At 44.2% G+C, this 18,124-nt stretch overlaps 1 protein-coding gene and 1 pseudogene across 1 annotated transcript; both read left to right on the top strand.

Moving 5' to 3' along the window:
• The first annotated feature begins 2,554 nt into the window (after window positions 1-2,554).
• LOC121846678 (1-aminocyclopropane-1-carboxylate synthase-like protein 1) lies at window positions 2,555-3,114 on the top strand. Its single transcript, XM_042323235.1, has 2 exons — window positions 2,555-2,704; window positions 2,878-3,114. The coding sequence occupies exons 1-2, from the start codon at window positions 2,555-2,557 to the stop codon at window positions 2,971-2,973; spliced, it is 246 nt and encodes an 81-aa protein (XP_042179169.1). The 3' UTR covers window positions 2,974-3,114.
• On the top strand, window positions 2,700-16,342 carry LOC112252517 (annotated as a pseudogene).
• The last annotated feature ends 1,782 nt before the right edge of the window (window positions 16,343-18,124 follow it).

The following is an 18,124-nucleotide window of genomic DNA, read 5'->3' as shown; positions in this document are numbered from 1 at the left end:
CGGCGTGCAGGGAGAGGGGCTGGTGGGGGAGGTGGCGTCTGGGGGGCCCTGGACGAAGCTGTAGTCCGGTTCCTGAGCTGGCAGAGGCTCCTCTCCATGGAGGAGGCACGGCTGGAGAGGGAGGCGCAGGCCAAGGATAGGCGGGAGCAGCAAGAGGAAAGAAGGGCAGAGAAAGAGAGACAGCATGAGCTCCTTATGTTTAGCAAGTTAAATGGGGCCCTGGTCACTGTCACACAGACTGCCCCCTACTGGCCCACTGTTTGCTCTTCCTGTCACTACTGACTCAACTGTATCCTCTGCCACTTCTGGACACAGTGCTCTACGCTCTACTTAATGCCCCTGCTACTTCATCAATCCCATTTGGCACTCCTGCCACAACTGCAGCACAACCACATTTATTTTTCACCTTTATTTAACCAGGTTGGCCAGTTGAGAACAAGTTCTCATTTACAACTGCAACCTGGCCAAGATAAAGCAAAGCAGTGCAACACAAACAACACAGAGTTATGCATGGGATAAACAAACAGTCAATAACACAATAGAAAAGTCTATTTACATTGTGTACAAATGTAGTAAGATTAGGGCGGTAAAGGGAATAAATAGGCCATAGTGGCGAAGTAATGACAATTTAGCAAATAAACACTGGAGTGATAGATGTGCAGAAGATGAATGTGCAAGTAAAGATACTGGGGTGCAAAGGGGAAAAAAATAAATAATATGGGGATGAGGTAGTTGGGTGGGCTATTTACAGATGGGCTGTGTATAGGTGCAATGATCGGTAAGCTGCTCTTGTCAGCTGATTCTTAAAGTTAGTGAGGGAGGTATAAGACTCCAGCTTCAGTGATTTTTGCAATTCGTTCCAGTCATTGGCAGCAGAGAACTGGAAGGAAAGGCGGCCAAATGAGGAGTTGGGTTTGGGGATGACCTGTGAAATATACCTGCTGGAGCGCATGCTACGGCTGGGTGCTGCTATGGTGACCAGTGAGCTGAGATAAGGCGGGGTGTTACCATGGAAAGACTTATAGATGACCTGGAGCCAGTGGGTTTGGCGACAAATATGAAGCGAGGGCCAGCCAACGAGAGCATACAGGTTGCAGTGGTGGGTAGTATATGGGGCTTTGGTGACAAAACAGATGGCACTGTGATAAACTGCATCCAATTTGCTGAGTAGAGTGTCGGAGGCTATTTTGTAAATGACATCGCCGAAGTCAAGGATCGGTAGGATAGTCAGTTTTACGAGGGTATGTTTGGTAGCATGAGTGAAGGATGTTTTGTTGCGAAATAGGAAGCAGATTCTAGATTTAATTTTGGATTGGAGATGCTTAATGTGAGTTTGGAAGGAGAGTTTACAGTCTAACCAGACACCTAGGTATTTGTAGTTGTCCACATATTCTAATTCAGAACCGTCCAGAGTAGTGATGCTGGACGGGCGGGCTGCGATCGGTTGAAGAGCATGCATTTAGTTTTACTTGCATTTAAGAGCAGGTGGAGTCCACGGAAGGAGTGTTGTATGACATTGAAACTCGTCTGGAGGTTAGTTAACACAGTGTCCAAATAAGGGCCAGAAGTATACAGAATGGTGTCGTCTGCGTAGAGGTGGATCAGAGAATCACCAGCAGCAAGAGCGACCATTGATGTATACAGAGAAAAGAGTCGGCCCGAGAATTGAACCCTGTGGCACCCCCATAGAGACTGCCAGAGGTCCAGACAACAGGCCCTCCGATTTGACACACTGAACTCTGTCTGAGAAGTAGTTGGTGAACCAGGCAAGGCAGTCATTTGAGAAACCAAGGCTGTTGAGTCTGCCGATAAGAATGCGATGATTGACAGAGTCGAAAGCCTTGGCCAGGTCGATGAAGACGGCTGCACAGTATTGTCTTTTATCAATGGCGGTTATGATATCATTTAGGACCTTGAGTGTGGCTGAGGTGCACCCATGACCAGCTCGGAAACCAGATTGCATAGCGGAGTAGGTACGGTGAGATTCGAAATGGTCGGTGATCTGTTTGTTAACTTGGCTTTCGAAAACTTTTTAAAGGCAGGGTAGTATAGCTATAGGTCTGTAACAGTTTGGGTCTAGAGTGTCTCCCTCTTTGAAGAGGGGGATGACTGCGGCAGCTTTCCAAATCTTTGGGGATCTACGAAAGAGAGGTTGAACAGGCTAGTAATAGGGGTTGCAACAATTGCGGCGGTTAATTTTAGAAAGAGAGGGTCCAGATTGTCTAGCCTAGCTGATTTGTAGGGGTCCAGATTTTGCAGCTCTTTCAGAACATCAGCTATCTGGATTTGGGTGAAGGAGAAATGGGGAGGCTTGGACTAGTTGCTGTGGGGGGTGCATAGCTGTTGACCGTGGTGGGGTAGCCAGGTGGAAAGCATGGCCAGCCATAGAAAAATGCTTATTGAAATTTTCGATTATCGTAGATTTATCGGTGGTGGCAGTGTTTCCTAGCCTCAGTGCAGTGGGCAGATCGGAGGAGGTGCCCTTATTCTCCATGGACTTTACAGTGCCCCACCACCATCCATCCCAGCCCCTGGCCCTTCTAAACTTGAGAGCATGCTGGCCACACTGAGTGTTGCAAAGACCTCTGGCCACAGTGTGTACCTGTTTTGCCGTGGCAACTCCATCAGACAGCATCAGGGCATTCTGCAGGAGGGCTACACCCAGTACCACGCTGACAAATACCACAATACTGACAACCCCAATGTGAGTCTCCAACACTGCTGCTGCTCCCCATGTTGAGCGGAGTTGTTTCAGAGTTGTGTTTGGTCTCATACCACTTGTCATGTCACTTTGTGTAAAATGTATCTGTAAAAAGTGCTAGACAAAACAATCGATTAGTTGAGAGATTGATAGATTTTTGTGTCTCTCGTCTCCAGGGCATAAGCAATATGGGCACCAGTGAGAACAAGCTGTGCTATGATCTGCTTCACAAACAGGTGAGAAAGGTGTCATGGTTCCACCTGTCACCATAGGGCAGCAGAGACTGTCCTAGAGACATTAACGAAAATCGGGTGTGTCCAATTTACTCATTGTGATTTTCCTGTTAAAAGAGCTGTGTTTTATGTTGTCTTTTGCTGAAGCTTTTATTGTTTACCCTATACATTAGTTTCCTGAGTGAGTTTGAAACTTAGTGTTTATTGTTTTTTCAAGTATACTGTGATCCTGTGGCTACCGTTTCTCAGTAAAGTATTATGTTTATCCTCAACCACTGATTCCTTGTATGGTCTCTTCTCTGTCCAACCTTACCATGTCACAGCAAGCTTCTGCCACAACATGGAACCAGCAGATATCACTCAGATCAAGAATGTTGTAACCCACCAAGGGGCACTGCTGGGGCGGCAGCAAGAACAACTCTCCAAGTTGTTCCAAGTTTCATTGCCCAGTGCTACAGGCGTTGCGTCGCCGTAGTTCCTCCAGGGAACCTGCACCGGGAACCCAAGATCCCAGCCCCTGAGCAGTATGAAAGCCACCTGGGAGGATGCAATGGGTTCCTCACTCAGTGTCCTCTGGTGTTTGAGCTACAGTCCTCCTTGTTCCCCACCAATCGGTCCATGATTGCCTACATCATCTCTCTACTCCCGGGCAAAGCCCTGGCGTGGGAAACGGTGGTGTGGGAACAGCTACTCCATATTAGCCTTCATTGCCGAGCTGCAACAAGTCTTCGACCACCCAGTCGACAGACGAGAAGTGGCCAGCCGGCTGTTCAACATCCACCAAGGGGCCAGACCTGAGTCCCTGATAACGCTGGCAATCAGGATCGACAACCGCCTCAGAGAACGTGTGAGACAGCACCTTTTTGACACCACGCTAGTATCCCGGTTTCCTGAGCACCCCAAGCCCCCCGAACCCAGCATTGAGGAGCCCATGCAACTGGGAAGCACACGTCAGCCCACAGGTGCGTGACAGGCGCATGCGTGAAGGCTGCTGCCTCTACTGCAGAGGTCTCGGCCATCTCCGTGCTACATGCCCAGAGCTGACGCGAGGGCTCGCCAGGACTAGGGGAGACCCTGAAGAGCTGTGCAGTTACCTTCCGGCTACCCAGTCACCGTCTGTCACTACCTACAACCCTCCACTGGGACAACCATCATCACCAGATTCAAGCATTTGTAGACTCCTGGGCCGCAGATAATTTCATTGATCACGACTTCGCCAGAGAATGACAGATCCCCTGCGTGAAGTGTCCCATTCCTCTGCCCTTTATGGACTGTTCCGGTCAGGTGGAATATCAGACCAAGTCCATTCTACTTCAGGTTGGGGTGAACCACTCAGAGACTCTTGGTTTTCTTTTGATCATTGCTCCCGAGAACCCCCTTATCCTAGGGTACACCTGGCTAGCGCTACATAACACACTATTCTCCTGGTCCACGGGACACCTACTAGACTGGGGTAAGGACTGCCAGACTAAATGTCTTAAGACCCCCACCAAGAGCCTTGCCGTGTCCTCCTGCATCCATTGAAGACCAAGACTTCTCCACTCTCCCTCCCGAATACTTCAACCTCCGGGAGGCCTTTAGTAAGAGGCAAGCCCCCACCCTTCCCTCCCATTGTCCACATGACTGTGCCATATAACTCCTACCCGGCTCCACACCTCCCGGGGCTGTCTGTACTCCCTCTCGACCCCTGAAGCAGCATGGACAATTACATCCCGGAGTCGCTGGAGGCAGGTTTCATTCGCCCCTCTACATCCCCAGCTGGTGCAGGTTTCTTCTTTTTGGGTAAGAAGGATGGAGGCCTGTGTCCTTGCATCGATTACAGACGGCTGAACCGGATTATGATCAATAATCGTTAACCCTACCCCTGATGTCCGCCGCCTTGGAGTTGACCCAAGGGGCCAAATTCTTCACCAAACGGGACCTCCGCAACGCTGAGTGAGAGTCAGGGAGGGAGATGAGTGGAAAAATGCCTTTAACTTCACTAGGGTTGGGGGCAGCATTCAGAATTTTGGATGAAAAGTGTGCCCAAATTAAACTGCCTGCTACTTAGGCCCAGAAGCTAGGATATGTATATAATTGGTAGATTTGGATAGAAAACACTCTAGTTTCCAAAACTGTTAAAACAATGTCTGTGAGTATAACAGAACTGATATGGCAGGCGAAAACCTGAGGGAAATCCAAGCAGGAAGTACTATTATTTTGAAAGGCTGTTTTTCCATTGAAAGCCTATCCAACATACAAAGACTTAGGACCCAGTTCACAATATCTATGGCTTCCTCTACATGTGGCCAGTCGTTAGTCATTGTTTCAGGCTTTTACTCTGAAAAATGAGGGAGATACAACACTTTCAATGAGAGGTCAATGGAAATTTCCAGCCATGTGTCCTGCGCAGGATCGGGAGCGCGCATTTCTTGTTTCTCCTTTTCTATTGAAGAAGCTTTTGTCCGGTTGAAATATTATTTATTATTTATGACAAAAACAACCTGAAGATTGATTTTAAACATCGTTTGACATGTTTCTACTAACTTTTATTGTACTTTTTTAAACTTTTCGTCTTGATGTTGAGAGCGCGCATTGTGCCTTTTGGATTTCTGAACTAAACGCACCAACAAACGGAGGTTTTTGGACATAAAGAGGGACATTATCGAACAAAACAAACAGTTATTGTCTGGAGACCTGGGAGGGCAACTAGATGAAGATCATCAAAGGTAAGTGATTCATTTTAATGCTATTTCTGATTTTGTGAGCCCTCTCCTTGGCTGAAAAATGGCTGTATGGTTTTTGTGGCTAGGCGCAGATCTAACATAATCGTGTGCTTTCCCTGTAAAGCCTTTTTGAAATCTGACACAGCGGTTGCATTAAGTAGAAGTCTATCTTTAAATGTATGTTAAACACTTGTATCTTAGATCAATGTTTATGATGAGTATTTCTGTAATTTGATGTGGCTCTCTGTACTTTCACCAGATGTTTGTTTGAGACAATGCATTTCCGAAACATAACGCGCCAATGTAAACTGACATTTTTGGATATAAATATGAATATATACATATACAAAACATACATCTATTGTGTAACATGAAGTCCTATGAGTGCCATCTGATGAAGATCATCAAAGGTTAGTGATTAATTGAATGGTTTTCTGTGACTAGGCGCTGACCTAACATAATCGCATGGTGTGCTTTCTCTGTAAAGCCTTTTTGAAATCAGACACTGTGGTTGGATTTACAAGAGGTTTATCTTTAAAATGGTGTATAAAACTTGTATGTTTGAGGAATTTTAATTATGGTATTTTGCGCCCTGCAATTTCACTGGCTATTGTCGAGGTGGGACGCACTTGTACCAGAGAGGTTAACACCCCTAGGGGTCACTATGAGTATTTAGTTATGCTCTTCGGATTATCGAACTCACTGTCAGTCTTTCAAGCATTGACCAATGACACTCTTAGGGACATATTGAATCGGTTTGTTTTTGTTTACCTCGACGACATCCTGATCTTCTCCAAAACCCTTCCAGAACACATACTGCATGTCCGCCAAGTCCTGAGATGCCTGCTGCAGAGCCAACTATATATCAAGATAGAGATGTTTGAGTTCCATGTATCCCAAGTTTCCTTCCTGGGTCACATTATCTCTACCACAGACATCCAAATGGACCCCGTAAAGATTGAGGAGGTCGCCGACTGGCCCCGTCTCACCTCACTCAAGCAGGTCCAGTGGTTCATCGGGCTTGCCAATTTTTACAGGTGTTTTCATACACAACTTTGGTGCTGTGGCAGCACCTCTCACGATCCTAACCCGCAAGTCTCAGACCCATTTTTGCTGGACCCCCGAGGCTAACAGGGCATTCATGGAGCTCAAGGGACGTTTCACCTCTGGACCCATCTTTGTTCATGCTGATCCTACCATTTTCTTGTTTATTGTATTTACTTACGGATACCTAGAGGCATACTCCAACACTCAGACATCATTTACAAATGAAGAATTTGTGTTTAGTGAGTCTGTCAGATCAGAGGCAGTAGAGATGCCAGGGGGGTTCTCTTGAGAAGTGCGTGAATTGGACCATCTTCCTGTACTGCTAAGCATTCAAAATAGAACTAGTACTTGTGTGTGTCAGGGAAAATGTATGGAGTAAAAAGTACATTATGTTCTTTTTAGTAATGTAGTAAAGTAAAAGTTATCCAAAATATGAACATTAAAGTACAGATACCCGAAAAAAATACTGAAGTAGTACTTAGGTATTTTTACTTAAGTACTTTACACCACTGCTTATCACTGACTTTGTCAATCAGAATTAACCATTTATTCTATGGTGTTGACCAGCAAGTGGGATGTCCATTAGAGAGGTGGTTCTGTACTTACCATAGCTATATTTAACCTGTGGCCCTGTGCATGACACTCCTATTGAATGTAACCATTCTCTCTCTGTCCAGAAAATGAATCCCTTTTGTGTCCCTCACTGCCACAGATGACCCAGCCTGACATGCAACATATCGACCCAGCCTTGCTGTAGTATCAGGACTGGAAAGGCCACCACTTGTAAGAAATCTCCTTGTATATGACTCCATATGTCATGTGTTATTTGAAAAGGATGGTTATGGTACATGTATTCATTAGAGACATTTAAACTACAATTTGAAAACAGGTTTATTACACAGAAGGAAGATGTTTATTAGAGCAGCGATTAGGATGATGGTGATGGTAATAGTGATGGGGGAGATGATGATGACGACGACGATATCCGATCTGTAGTCTGAGAGAAGAGGTGTCCAGGTTCTTGTCTCACTACTGTGGTTTCCCTGACCCAGGTGAGTAAACTGCCTCTCCTTAGCCCTTGTACTGTATAATGGCTCTAGTCTAGTGTATAATCCTGGCCTTTAAGGAGTGCTGTGATTTCTAGACTACTTCATTATATTATTACTGTATTATAAGTATAGTGACTCATTTAGGCTTGTGATACAAGTGGACTCGACTCAATTAATGACTTTCATTTACCACATTAATGACAGTAAAAGTGCTTAGGCCCACAGAAAATGGAATGTATTCATCAAGGATTGTAGGCTATTAATCTATGGGTATGAATAGTTAAAGACAGTGGTGGCTGCTGATTGGCAGAATACCCGGGTGCAAGGTGGTTGGGAGTTGTCAACAAAGCAGCATGAAAGAAATATGATGCCAAGTTTTTGAACTACCAGTAGTTTCATTGAGACGATATATAAAGTGATCTGTGCATTTGAACAACAGCATAAATACACCTATTTCGCTTTTGCATGTCAAAAACCGAATGACAACTGCTGCACGTTGCCACTGTTTTGAACAGATTAGCTAATACTATTTAGAACGAGCAGCCAGCTCACGAATGAACGAGTGCACCAGGGAGAAAGGTCGTCAATAGTTACCACAGCTACAAAGTCGTATAGCCTGCCTATTTCTAAAATGTCTCTTATGTCATTTTAAACCTAACCCTAACATTAAGCACACTGCTAACCTTATGCCTAACCCTAACCTTAAATTAAGACCAAAAAGTCAATTTTGACGGCCTAGGAACAGTGGGTTAACTGCCTTGTTCAGGGGCAGAATGACAGATGTTAGCTCAGGGATTCAATCTTGCAACCTTTCGGTTACTAGTTCAACGCTCTAACCACTAGGCTAGAGGTAGCCCAGTACCAGTTAAAAAAATGATCTTTCTTATATCTCACTTCAAAACATGATTTGTGAATCTGTTGAGACCGAACTGCTAGAGCGACAGCTAAAATGGCTTTGAAAAAAATATGATTTCAGCTAATAGGGGGAAGTATCTAACAAAATAACTACATTATGGCATTCGCTGATCGTCAACTATTTACATATAGTAGATGTTTCGGTACATTCGTGGGGAAAATTTGTACTTACTCAACCTTTTAAATTATGAAGAATGTTTTTACTCATAAAGCTATTGTCTTATTTGTGTGTGTGTGTGTGTGTGTTGGTTCAGGTTGTGGTGATGAATGGCTGTGGCTCCCTCTTCTCATCCATAGCCGCAGTGCTTTGTGACCTGCAAGGTTAGTTCAACTCACTTAAAGTACACTCAAATAGTATGTCCAGTTGTTTCACCTATGGATTGCATAATATACTGTAACTGAACCTTTAAATGTCACCCATGCCTTATCATACTGTGAAATACATGGTACTGTATTTAATTAATGGATTTTGAGTTTGTTAGAGAGGTGTACTCAGACTCAGTGTGTGTGTTTTAGATGCAATCCTTATTTCAACGCCATTCTATAGTGGTCACTGAGGATGTGCATCCCTACAGTGGTGTTCGGCTCTTCTATGTTCACCTCGACTGTGAGGTAGGCCTTAATTCTTATCAATATATGGTATACCATATACAGTGCATTCGGGAAGGCTTTCTCCACATTTTGTTACGTTACAGCCTTATTCTAAAATGTATTAAATAAATGTTTTTCCTCATCAATCTACACACAATGCCCTGTAATGACGAAGCAAAAACAGATTGTTAGACATTTTTGCAAATGTATAAAAAAATAAAACAGAAATTCCCGATTTACAAAAGTATTCGGACCCTCTGCTATGAGACTTGAAATTGAGCTCACGTGCGTCTTGTTTCCTTTGATCAACCTTGAGATATTTCTACAACTTGATTTGAGTCCACCTGTGGTAAATTCAAATGATTGGACATGATTTTGAAAGGCACACCTGTCAATATAAGGTCCCACAGTTGACAGTGCATGTCAGAGCAAAAACCGATCCATGAGTTTGAAAGAATTGTCCGTAGAGCTCCGAGACAGGATTGTGTTGAAGCACAGATCTGGGGAAGGGCACCAAAACAGTTCTGCAGCATTGAAGGTCCCCAAGAACACAGTGGCCTCCATCGTTCTTAAATGGAAGAAGTTTGGAACCACCAAGACTTTTCCTAGAGCTGGCCGCCCGGCCAAACTGAGCAATCGGGGGAGAAGGGCCTTGGTCAGGGAGGTGGTCACTCTTACAGAGCTCCAGAGTTCCTCTGTGGAGATGGGAGACCCATCCAGAAGGACAACCATATCTGCAGCACTCCACCAATCAGGCCTTTATTTTAGAGTGGCCAGATGAAAGCCATTCCTCAGTAAAAAGGCACATGACAGCCTGCTTGGAGTTTGCCAAAAGGCACCTAAAGATTCTCTGGTCTGATTAAACCAAGATGGAACTCTTTGGCCTAAATGTCAAGTGTCACAACTGGAGGAAACCTGGCACCATCCCTACGGTGAAGCATGGTGGTGGCAGCATCATGCTGTGGAGAGGTTTTTCAGAGGCAGGGACTAGGAGATTTGTCAGAATCGAGGTAAAGATGAGAGGAGCAAAGTACAGAGAGATCCTTGATGAAAATCTGCTCCAGACCGCTCAGGACCTCAGACATCGGGCAAAGGGTCACCCTCCAATAGGGGAACAACCTTAAGCACACAGCCAAGACAATGCAGGAGTGGCTTTGGGACAAGTCTCTGAATGTCCTTGAGTTGCCCAGCCAGATCCTGGACTAAGACACGATTTGAACATCTCCGGAGAGACCTGAAAATAGCTGTGCAGTGACGCTCCCCATCCAACCTGACAGAGCTTGAGAGGATCTGCAGAGAAGAATGGGGAAAAACTCCCCAAATACAGGCCTGCCAAGCTTGGAGCCTCATACCCAAGATGACTTGAGACTGTAATCACTGCCAAAGGTGCTTCAGCAAAGTACTGAGTAAAGGGCATGAATACTTATGTAAATGTGATATTTCAGTTTAATTTGTATACATTTTCAAAAATATCTAAAAACCTGTTTTTGCTTTTTCATTGTGGGGTACTGTTCGTGGATTGATCGGGGAGGGCGACAATTGAATCAATTTTAGAATAAGGTAACAAAATGTGGAAAAAGTCAAGGGGTCTGAATGCACTGTACCACCCTCGGTTGTATTTGTTGTGTGCTTATTGTGTGTGTTTTTAACCTTTTGGCAGTCGACCTTTCCACCTCGCTGTGGAAAGACTGGAGAAAGCTATGGGGAAGGCCACTAGCGAGGTAACCCCCCTACCCCCCAACCCAACCGAAATAGTTATCAATTCATAAATTAAGATAGAGGCACTAGAATCATCATCGGTACAACTGTCCCTTGTTGTGTTCCTGCCAGGAAGTGAACTCCCATAACCCCCTGGCTGAGGTCCACTCCCCTAAGGACTGGCTTCCTGGAGTTTGTCAAGAGGTAATTTTTTTTCCTCACACCACATTTCCATATTGTACAATATGTTTTCCCTCAGCGCATAAAACGCCCAAGTATCATGACTGTAGTTTTACTGTAAAGTACAACTAAGGGCTGAGGACTCTCCCAAAACCATCTGTTCTAGTTTTAGTGGCGCTCTCAGCATTAACACCCTCTACAGACCTACTACCCATGCACTGAGTTGCAGTAGCCATAAACCAGCCCTGTTCTGTTACACACTGCTCCCTCAGGCTGTCTACCGATAGTGTTTAAAATGCCTGCTTGCATTGCCTTTGTAATAAAGAACAATAAACATCGTAAAACAGTGCAATACAAATTAATAATACATTATTTCGCTTTTCCTCCCTGTTCTCTCCATTCCTTCCCCCTGTCTCAGGCATGAGTTGCACACCATTGTAGATGAGGTGTACATGCTGACGGTGTATGAAGAGACAGCCACCTTCCACAGTGTCCTTAGCATGGAGAGGTATGACACACACACAGGCAAACCCTTCTTATTGAATGTACATTAACAATGTTGTGCTTGCAGCTTGCTGGACTGACAGAGAACACATGTGATGTGGGGGATCAGCAAGGTTTGAGTCTAAAGTGAGTGTGTGTGCGTTTGCCTGCACATTCATACAGTGCATTCGGAAAGTATTCAGAACCCTTGACTTTTTCCACATTCTATTACATTACAGCCTTATTCTAAAATGTATTAAATTGTTTTTTTTTCCCCCTCATCAATCTACACACAATACCCCATACTGAAAAAGCAAAAACTGTTTTAAAAAAAATAATTGTTTGCAAATTAAAAATGAATAAAAAACAGAAATATGACGTTTACATAAGTATTCAGACCCTTTACACAGTACCTTGTTGAAGCACCTTTGGTAGCGATTACAGCCTCGATTTTTCTATGACGCTACAAGTTTGGCACAGCTGTATTTGGGGAGTTTCTTCCATTCTTCTCTGCAGACCCTCTTAAGCTTTGTCTGGTTGGATGGGGAGTGTCTTCTTTCCTTCGATCCTGACCAGTCTCCCAGTCCCTGCCGCTGAAAAACATCCACACAGCATGATGCTGCCACCACCATGCTTCACTGTAGGGATGATGCCAGGTTTCCTCCTGGCATTGAAGCCAAAGAGTTAAATTTTGGTTTCATTAGACCAGAGAATCTTGTTTCTCATGGTCTGAGTCCTTAGGTGCCTTTGGCAAACTCTAAGCGGGCTGTCATGTGACTTTTGCTGAGGAGTGGCTTCTGTCTGGCCACTCTACCATAAAGGCCTAGTTGGTGGAGTGCTGCAGAGATGGTTGGTTCTCTCATCTCCACAGAGGAACTCAGGAGCTCTGTCAGAGTGACCATCGGGTTCTTGGTCACCTCCCTGACCAAGGCCCTACTCCCCCGATTGTTCAGTTTATTTTTGGTGGTTCCAAACTTCTTCAATTTAAGAATGATGGAGGCCACTCTGTTCTTAGGGAACTTCAATGCTGCAGAAGTTTTTTGGTACCCTTCCCTAGATCTGTGCCACGACATAATTCTGTCTCTGAGCTCTACGGACAATTCCTTCGACCTCATGGCTTGGTCTTTGCTCTGCACTTTCAACTGTGGGACCTTAGACAGGTGTGTACCTTTCCAAATCATGTCCAATCAATTTAATTTACTACAGGTAGAGTCAAAGCAAGTTGTAGAAACATCTCATGGATGATCAATGGAAACAGGATGCACCTGAGCTTAATTTCGTGTCTCATAGCAAAGTGTCTGAATATTTACAGTGGGGCAAAAAAGTATTTAGTCAGCCACCAATTGTGCAAGTTCTCCCACTTAAAAATATGAGAGAGGCCTGTAATTTTCATCATAGGTACACTTAAACTATGACAGACAAAATTAGAAAAAAAATCCAGAAAATCACACTGTAGGATTTTTAATGAATTTATTTGCAAATGATGGTGGAAAATAAGTATTTGGTCAATAACAAAAGTTTATCTCAATACTTTGTTATATACCCTTTGTTGGCAATGACAGAGGTCAAACGTTTTCTGTAAGTCTTCATAAGGTTTTCACACACTGTTGCTGGTATTTTGGCCCATTCCTCCACGCAGATCTCTTCTAGAGCAGTGATGTTTTGGGGCTGTTGCTGGGCAACACGGACTTTCAACTCCCTCCAAAGATTTTCTATGGGGTTGAGATCTGGAGACTGGCTAGGCCACTCCAGGACCTTGAAATGCTTCTTACGAAGCCACTCCTTCGTTGCCCGGGCGGTGTGTTTGGGATCATTGTTATGCTGAAAGACCCAGCCACATTTCATCTTCAATGCCCTTGCTGATGGAAGGAGGTTTTCACTCAAAATCTCACGCTACATGGTCCCATTCATTCTTTCCTTTACACGGATCAGTCGTCCTGGTCCCTTTGCAGAAAAACAGCCCCAAAGCATGATGTTTCAACCCCCATGCTTCACAGTAGGTATGGTGTTCTTTGGATGCAACTCAGCATTCTTTGTCCTCCAAACACAACGAGTTGAGTTTTTACCAAAAAGTTCTATTTTGATTTCATCATATGACATTCTCCCAATCTTCTTCTGGATCATCCAAATGCTCTCTAGCAAACTTCAGACGGGCCTGGACATGTACTGGCTTAAGCAGGGGGACACGTCTGGCACTGCAGGATTTGAGTCCCTGGCGGCGTAGTGTGTTACTGATGGTAGGCTTTGTTACTTTGGTCCCAGCTCTCTGCAGGTCATTCACTAGGTCCCCCCGTGTGGTTCTGGGATTTTTGCTCACCGTTCTTGTGATCATTTTGACCCCACGGGGTGAGATCTTGCGTGGAGCCCCAGATCGAGGGAGATTATCAGTGGTCTTGTATGTCCTCCATTTCCTAATAATTGCTCCCACAGTTGATTTATTAAAACCAAGCTGCTTACATATTGCAGATTCAGTCTTCCCAGCCTGGTGCAGGTCTACAATTTTGTTTCTGGTGTCCTTTGACAGCTCTTTGGTCTTGGCCATAGTGGAGTTTGGAGTGTGACTGTTTGAGGTTGTGGACAGGTGTCTTTTATACTGATAACAAGTTCAAACAGGTGCCATTAATACAGGTAACGAGTGGTGGACAGAGGAGCCTCTTAAATAAGAAGTTACAGGTCTGTGAGAGCCAGAAATCTTGCTTTTTTGTAGGTGACCAAATACTTATTTTCCACCATAATTTGCAAATAAATTCATTAAAAATCCTACAATGTGATTTTCTGGATTTTTTCTCTCATTTTGTCTGTTATAGTTTAAGTGTACCTATGATGAAAATTACAGGCCTCTCTCATCTTTTTAAGTGGAAGAACTTGCACAATTGGTGGCTGACTAAATACTTTTTTGCCCCACTGTATGTAAATAAGGTATTTCTGTTTCTATGTTTAATACATGTACAAAAAATGAGGTATTGTGTGTAGATGAATGAGAAACATAATTACTTTTATGTATTTTAGAATGAGACTATAACTTAATAAAATGTGGAAAAAGTCAAAGGGTCTGAATACTTTCCAAATACACTGTGTGTGAGTGCATGAGCATACGTGTCTGAATGTGTTTGTACATACATGTTGTTGTGGGGACTATCTGGCCCCCCGCTTAGATTCATGCCTGTCTCATTTGTGTTGTCCTTGTGCAGGACTTTGCGATGGCAGGGTGTGTGTGGGAACTGTGTACTCTGACAACAGGGACTTGGTCGAAGCTCTGGATAAGCTGTGAATGTTCCACGGTGTCCCTGATCCAATACAGCATCAGATGGCAAGGCTGCTCCAGGACAGGTGAACGGACACACACACACACACTCGATGTGATGAGAGGACATACTATATCACCCTGATTAGGGAGTTTAACATACCTGTTTTCTATTGTAGATTGGATCGATGGGATATTTCTTCCATATAACAGGCTGAGAATGCAGGCCGCTCACAGATACATGACTGAGGAGCTACAGAGCCTGGGAGTCCACTACCTCCACCAGCCTGCTGGCTTCTACATCTGGGCTGACCTCAGGAAGGTAAGGACACTGACACAGGGTTGGGGTTAGAAGACTGGATAGTGAGGAGACGCTGTCTTGGTTCTTCCTGACATGGTTGCTCCTCTCTCTCTTTCTTTCTCGCTCTCTCTCAATTTAATAGACTTTATTGACATGGCAAGTTCAATTTACTTACATTGTCAAAGTACACATGTAACAACAATGGTCGGACTAACAGTAATAAAGCAATAATAATAGTAGGCCTAGTAGTAGTGGTAATGATAATAACATTAACAGCAACTGCAACAACAACATCTCTCTCTCCTTCCTCCCCCTGTCTCTCAGTACCTGCGTGAACCATCGTTTGTGGAGGAGCTGTCTCTGTAGAGGTGTTTACTGAAATACAAGGTGGCGCTGAGCTGTGGCCAAGCCTTCCACTGCTACACTCCTGGCTGGTTCTGCATCGTCTTCACCGACCGACATCAATACCTGACGCTCGGTACCTTCATCAATCACTTCATCTGTTTTTCTCCTCTCATGACGATAGAAACAGGAAACAGATTTAGCCTTTTTTTCCTCCTCTCTTTCTACTCCCTTTCTCTGTCCTGTTTTCCTTTACTTGCCATATCTTCATTGTGTTATGTGTGGTTGTTGTAGGCATGCAGAGGATCAGGAAGGCCCTGGAGGAGACAGATAAGGCCACATCCACCCCTGACATAGGCACAACCAACGAGGCCACCGAGAAGGAAGGGACAAAGATGACATCAAAGAGGGACACAACAGGCTCACACAAAGCTGTGGCTGTCAAGTCAACACCCTTGCCCAAGAACAGCTCATCATCAGAAGAGCCAGGGGAGAAGGATAACCCCGACCCTGATGCCATCCCATTAGCCAATGAAGACTTTGTCTTGCTGGACTGCTAGACGTCCCATCACACAGGCAGTCTGGACTCCCTGATTGGTGCCCTGAGGCAACAGATCCGCTCCTCTGATTGGCTGGAGAAGAACACTCCTGAACTCTCAGCCGGGCAGGAACCAGAGCTGCTAGATGTGTTCAAAGGGTTTTTATTTATTTTTACCTTTTCCTACATTGTAGAATAATAGTGAAGACATTGAGATTGAGACTTGAGATCAGCTTATTGTGGATGCCAGGTCATCTGATGCAGCACTCCATCACTCTCCTTGGTCAAATAGCCCTTACACCGCCTGGAGGTGTGTTTTGAGCCATTGTTCTGATAAAAACAAATGATAGTCCCACTAAATGCAAACCAGATGGGATGGCGTATCTCTGCAGAATGCTGTGGTAGCCATGCTGGTTAAGTGTGTCTTGAATTCTAAATAAATCACAGACAGTGTCACCAGCTCCTCCATGCTTCACGGTGGGAGTCACACATGCAGAGATCATCCGTTCACCTACTCTGCATCTCACAAAGACACGGTGGTTGGAATCAAAATTCTCCAATTTGGACTCATCAGACCAAAGGACAGATTTCCACCAGTCTAATGTCCATTGCTTGTGTTTCTTGGCCCGAGCAAGTCTCTTCTTATTGGTGTGGTTTAGTAGTGGTTTCTTTGCAGCAATTCGACCATGAAGGCCTGATTCACACTGTCTCCTCTGAACAGTTGATGTTGAGATGTGTCTGTTACTTGAACTCTGTGAAGCATTTATTTGGGCTTCAATTTCTGAGACTGGTAACTCTAATGAACTTATCCTCTGCAGCAGAGCTAACTCTGGGTCTCCCTTTCCTGTGATGGTCCTCATGAGAGCCAGATTCATCATAGAGCTTGATGATTTATGCGACTGCACTTGAAGAAACTTTCAAAGTTACTCAAATTTTCAAAATGTGGAAAAAGTCAAGGGGTATGTATACTTTCCGAATGCACTGTAGATTTGTTTGAGAATTTAAAACACAATACAACAACATGTGTGGACAATGCATTTAAAATCAGAGGATTACTCAAAAAAGTTTGAAAAAATATTTATATCGCTCTGCCATTTCCTGCTTGCTAAAATTCAAATAGTTCCCCTACTTTCAGTTTGTGACAAAACAGAGATTAATTGTACCATCGAAACAGCTGTGAAATATCTTTTCAATAACTTAAAATATTGTATTTTAAGTTTATTGAAGATGGTGTACAAAACCGAAAGTAAATGATGCAGAAAAGAAACCTCTGAACGGGAAGCATATAGAGTTGAAGTCGGAAGTTTACATACACCTTAGCCAAATACATTTAAACTCAGTTTTTCACAATTCCTGACATTTAATCCTAGTACAAATTCCCTGTTTTAGGTCAGTTAGGATCACCACTACACCAGAAGTGTACATCAGAATAATAGCAGAGAGAATGATTTCAGCTTTTTTTCCCTTCATCACATTCCCAGTGGGTCAGACGTTGACATACACTCAATTAGTATTTGGTAGCATTGCCTTTAAATTGTTTAACTTGGGTCAAACGTTTCGGGTAGCCTTCCACAAGCTTCCCACAATAAGTTGGGTGAATTTTGGCCCATTCCTCCTGACAGAGCTGATGTAACTGAGTCAGGTTTGTAGTCCTCCTTGCTCGCACGCACTTTTTCAGTTCTGTCAACAAATGTTCTATAGGATTGAGGTCAGGGCTTTGCAATGGCGACTCCAATACCTTGACTTTGTTGTCCTTAAGCCATTTGCCAAAACTTTGGAAGTATGCTTGGGGTCATTGTCCATTTGGAAGACCCATTTGCGAGCAAGCTTTAACTTCCTGACTGATGTCCCGAAATGTTGCTTCAATATATCCACATAATTGTCCTGCCTCATGATGCCATCTATTTTGTGAAGTGCACCAGTCCCTCCTGCAGCAAAGCACCCCCACAACATGATGCTGCCACCACTGTGCTTCACGGTTGGGATGATGGTGTTCGGCTAGCAAGCCTCCCCCTTTTTCCTCTAAACATAACAATGGTCATTATGGCCAAACGGTTCTATTTCTGTTTCATCAGACCAGAGGACATTTCTCCAAAA

The sequence above is a fragment of the Oncorhynchus tshawytscha genome, linkage group LG06 (genome assembly GCF_018296145.1).
Source record: "Oncorhynchus tshawytscha isolate Ot180627B linkage group LG06, Otsh_v2.0, whole genome shotgun sequence".
Lineage (NCBI taxonomy): Eukaryota > Metazoa > Chordata > Actinopteri > Salmoniformes > Salmonidae > Oncorhynchus > Oncorhynchus tshawytscha.
Note: the sequence above shows the minus strand (reverse complement) of the source record. Positions and strands in the feature narration are given on the sequence as shown.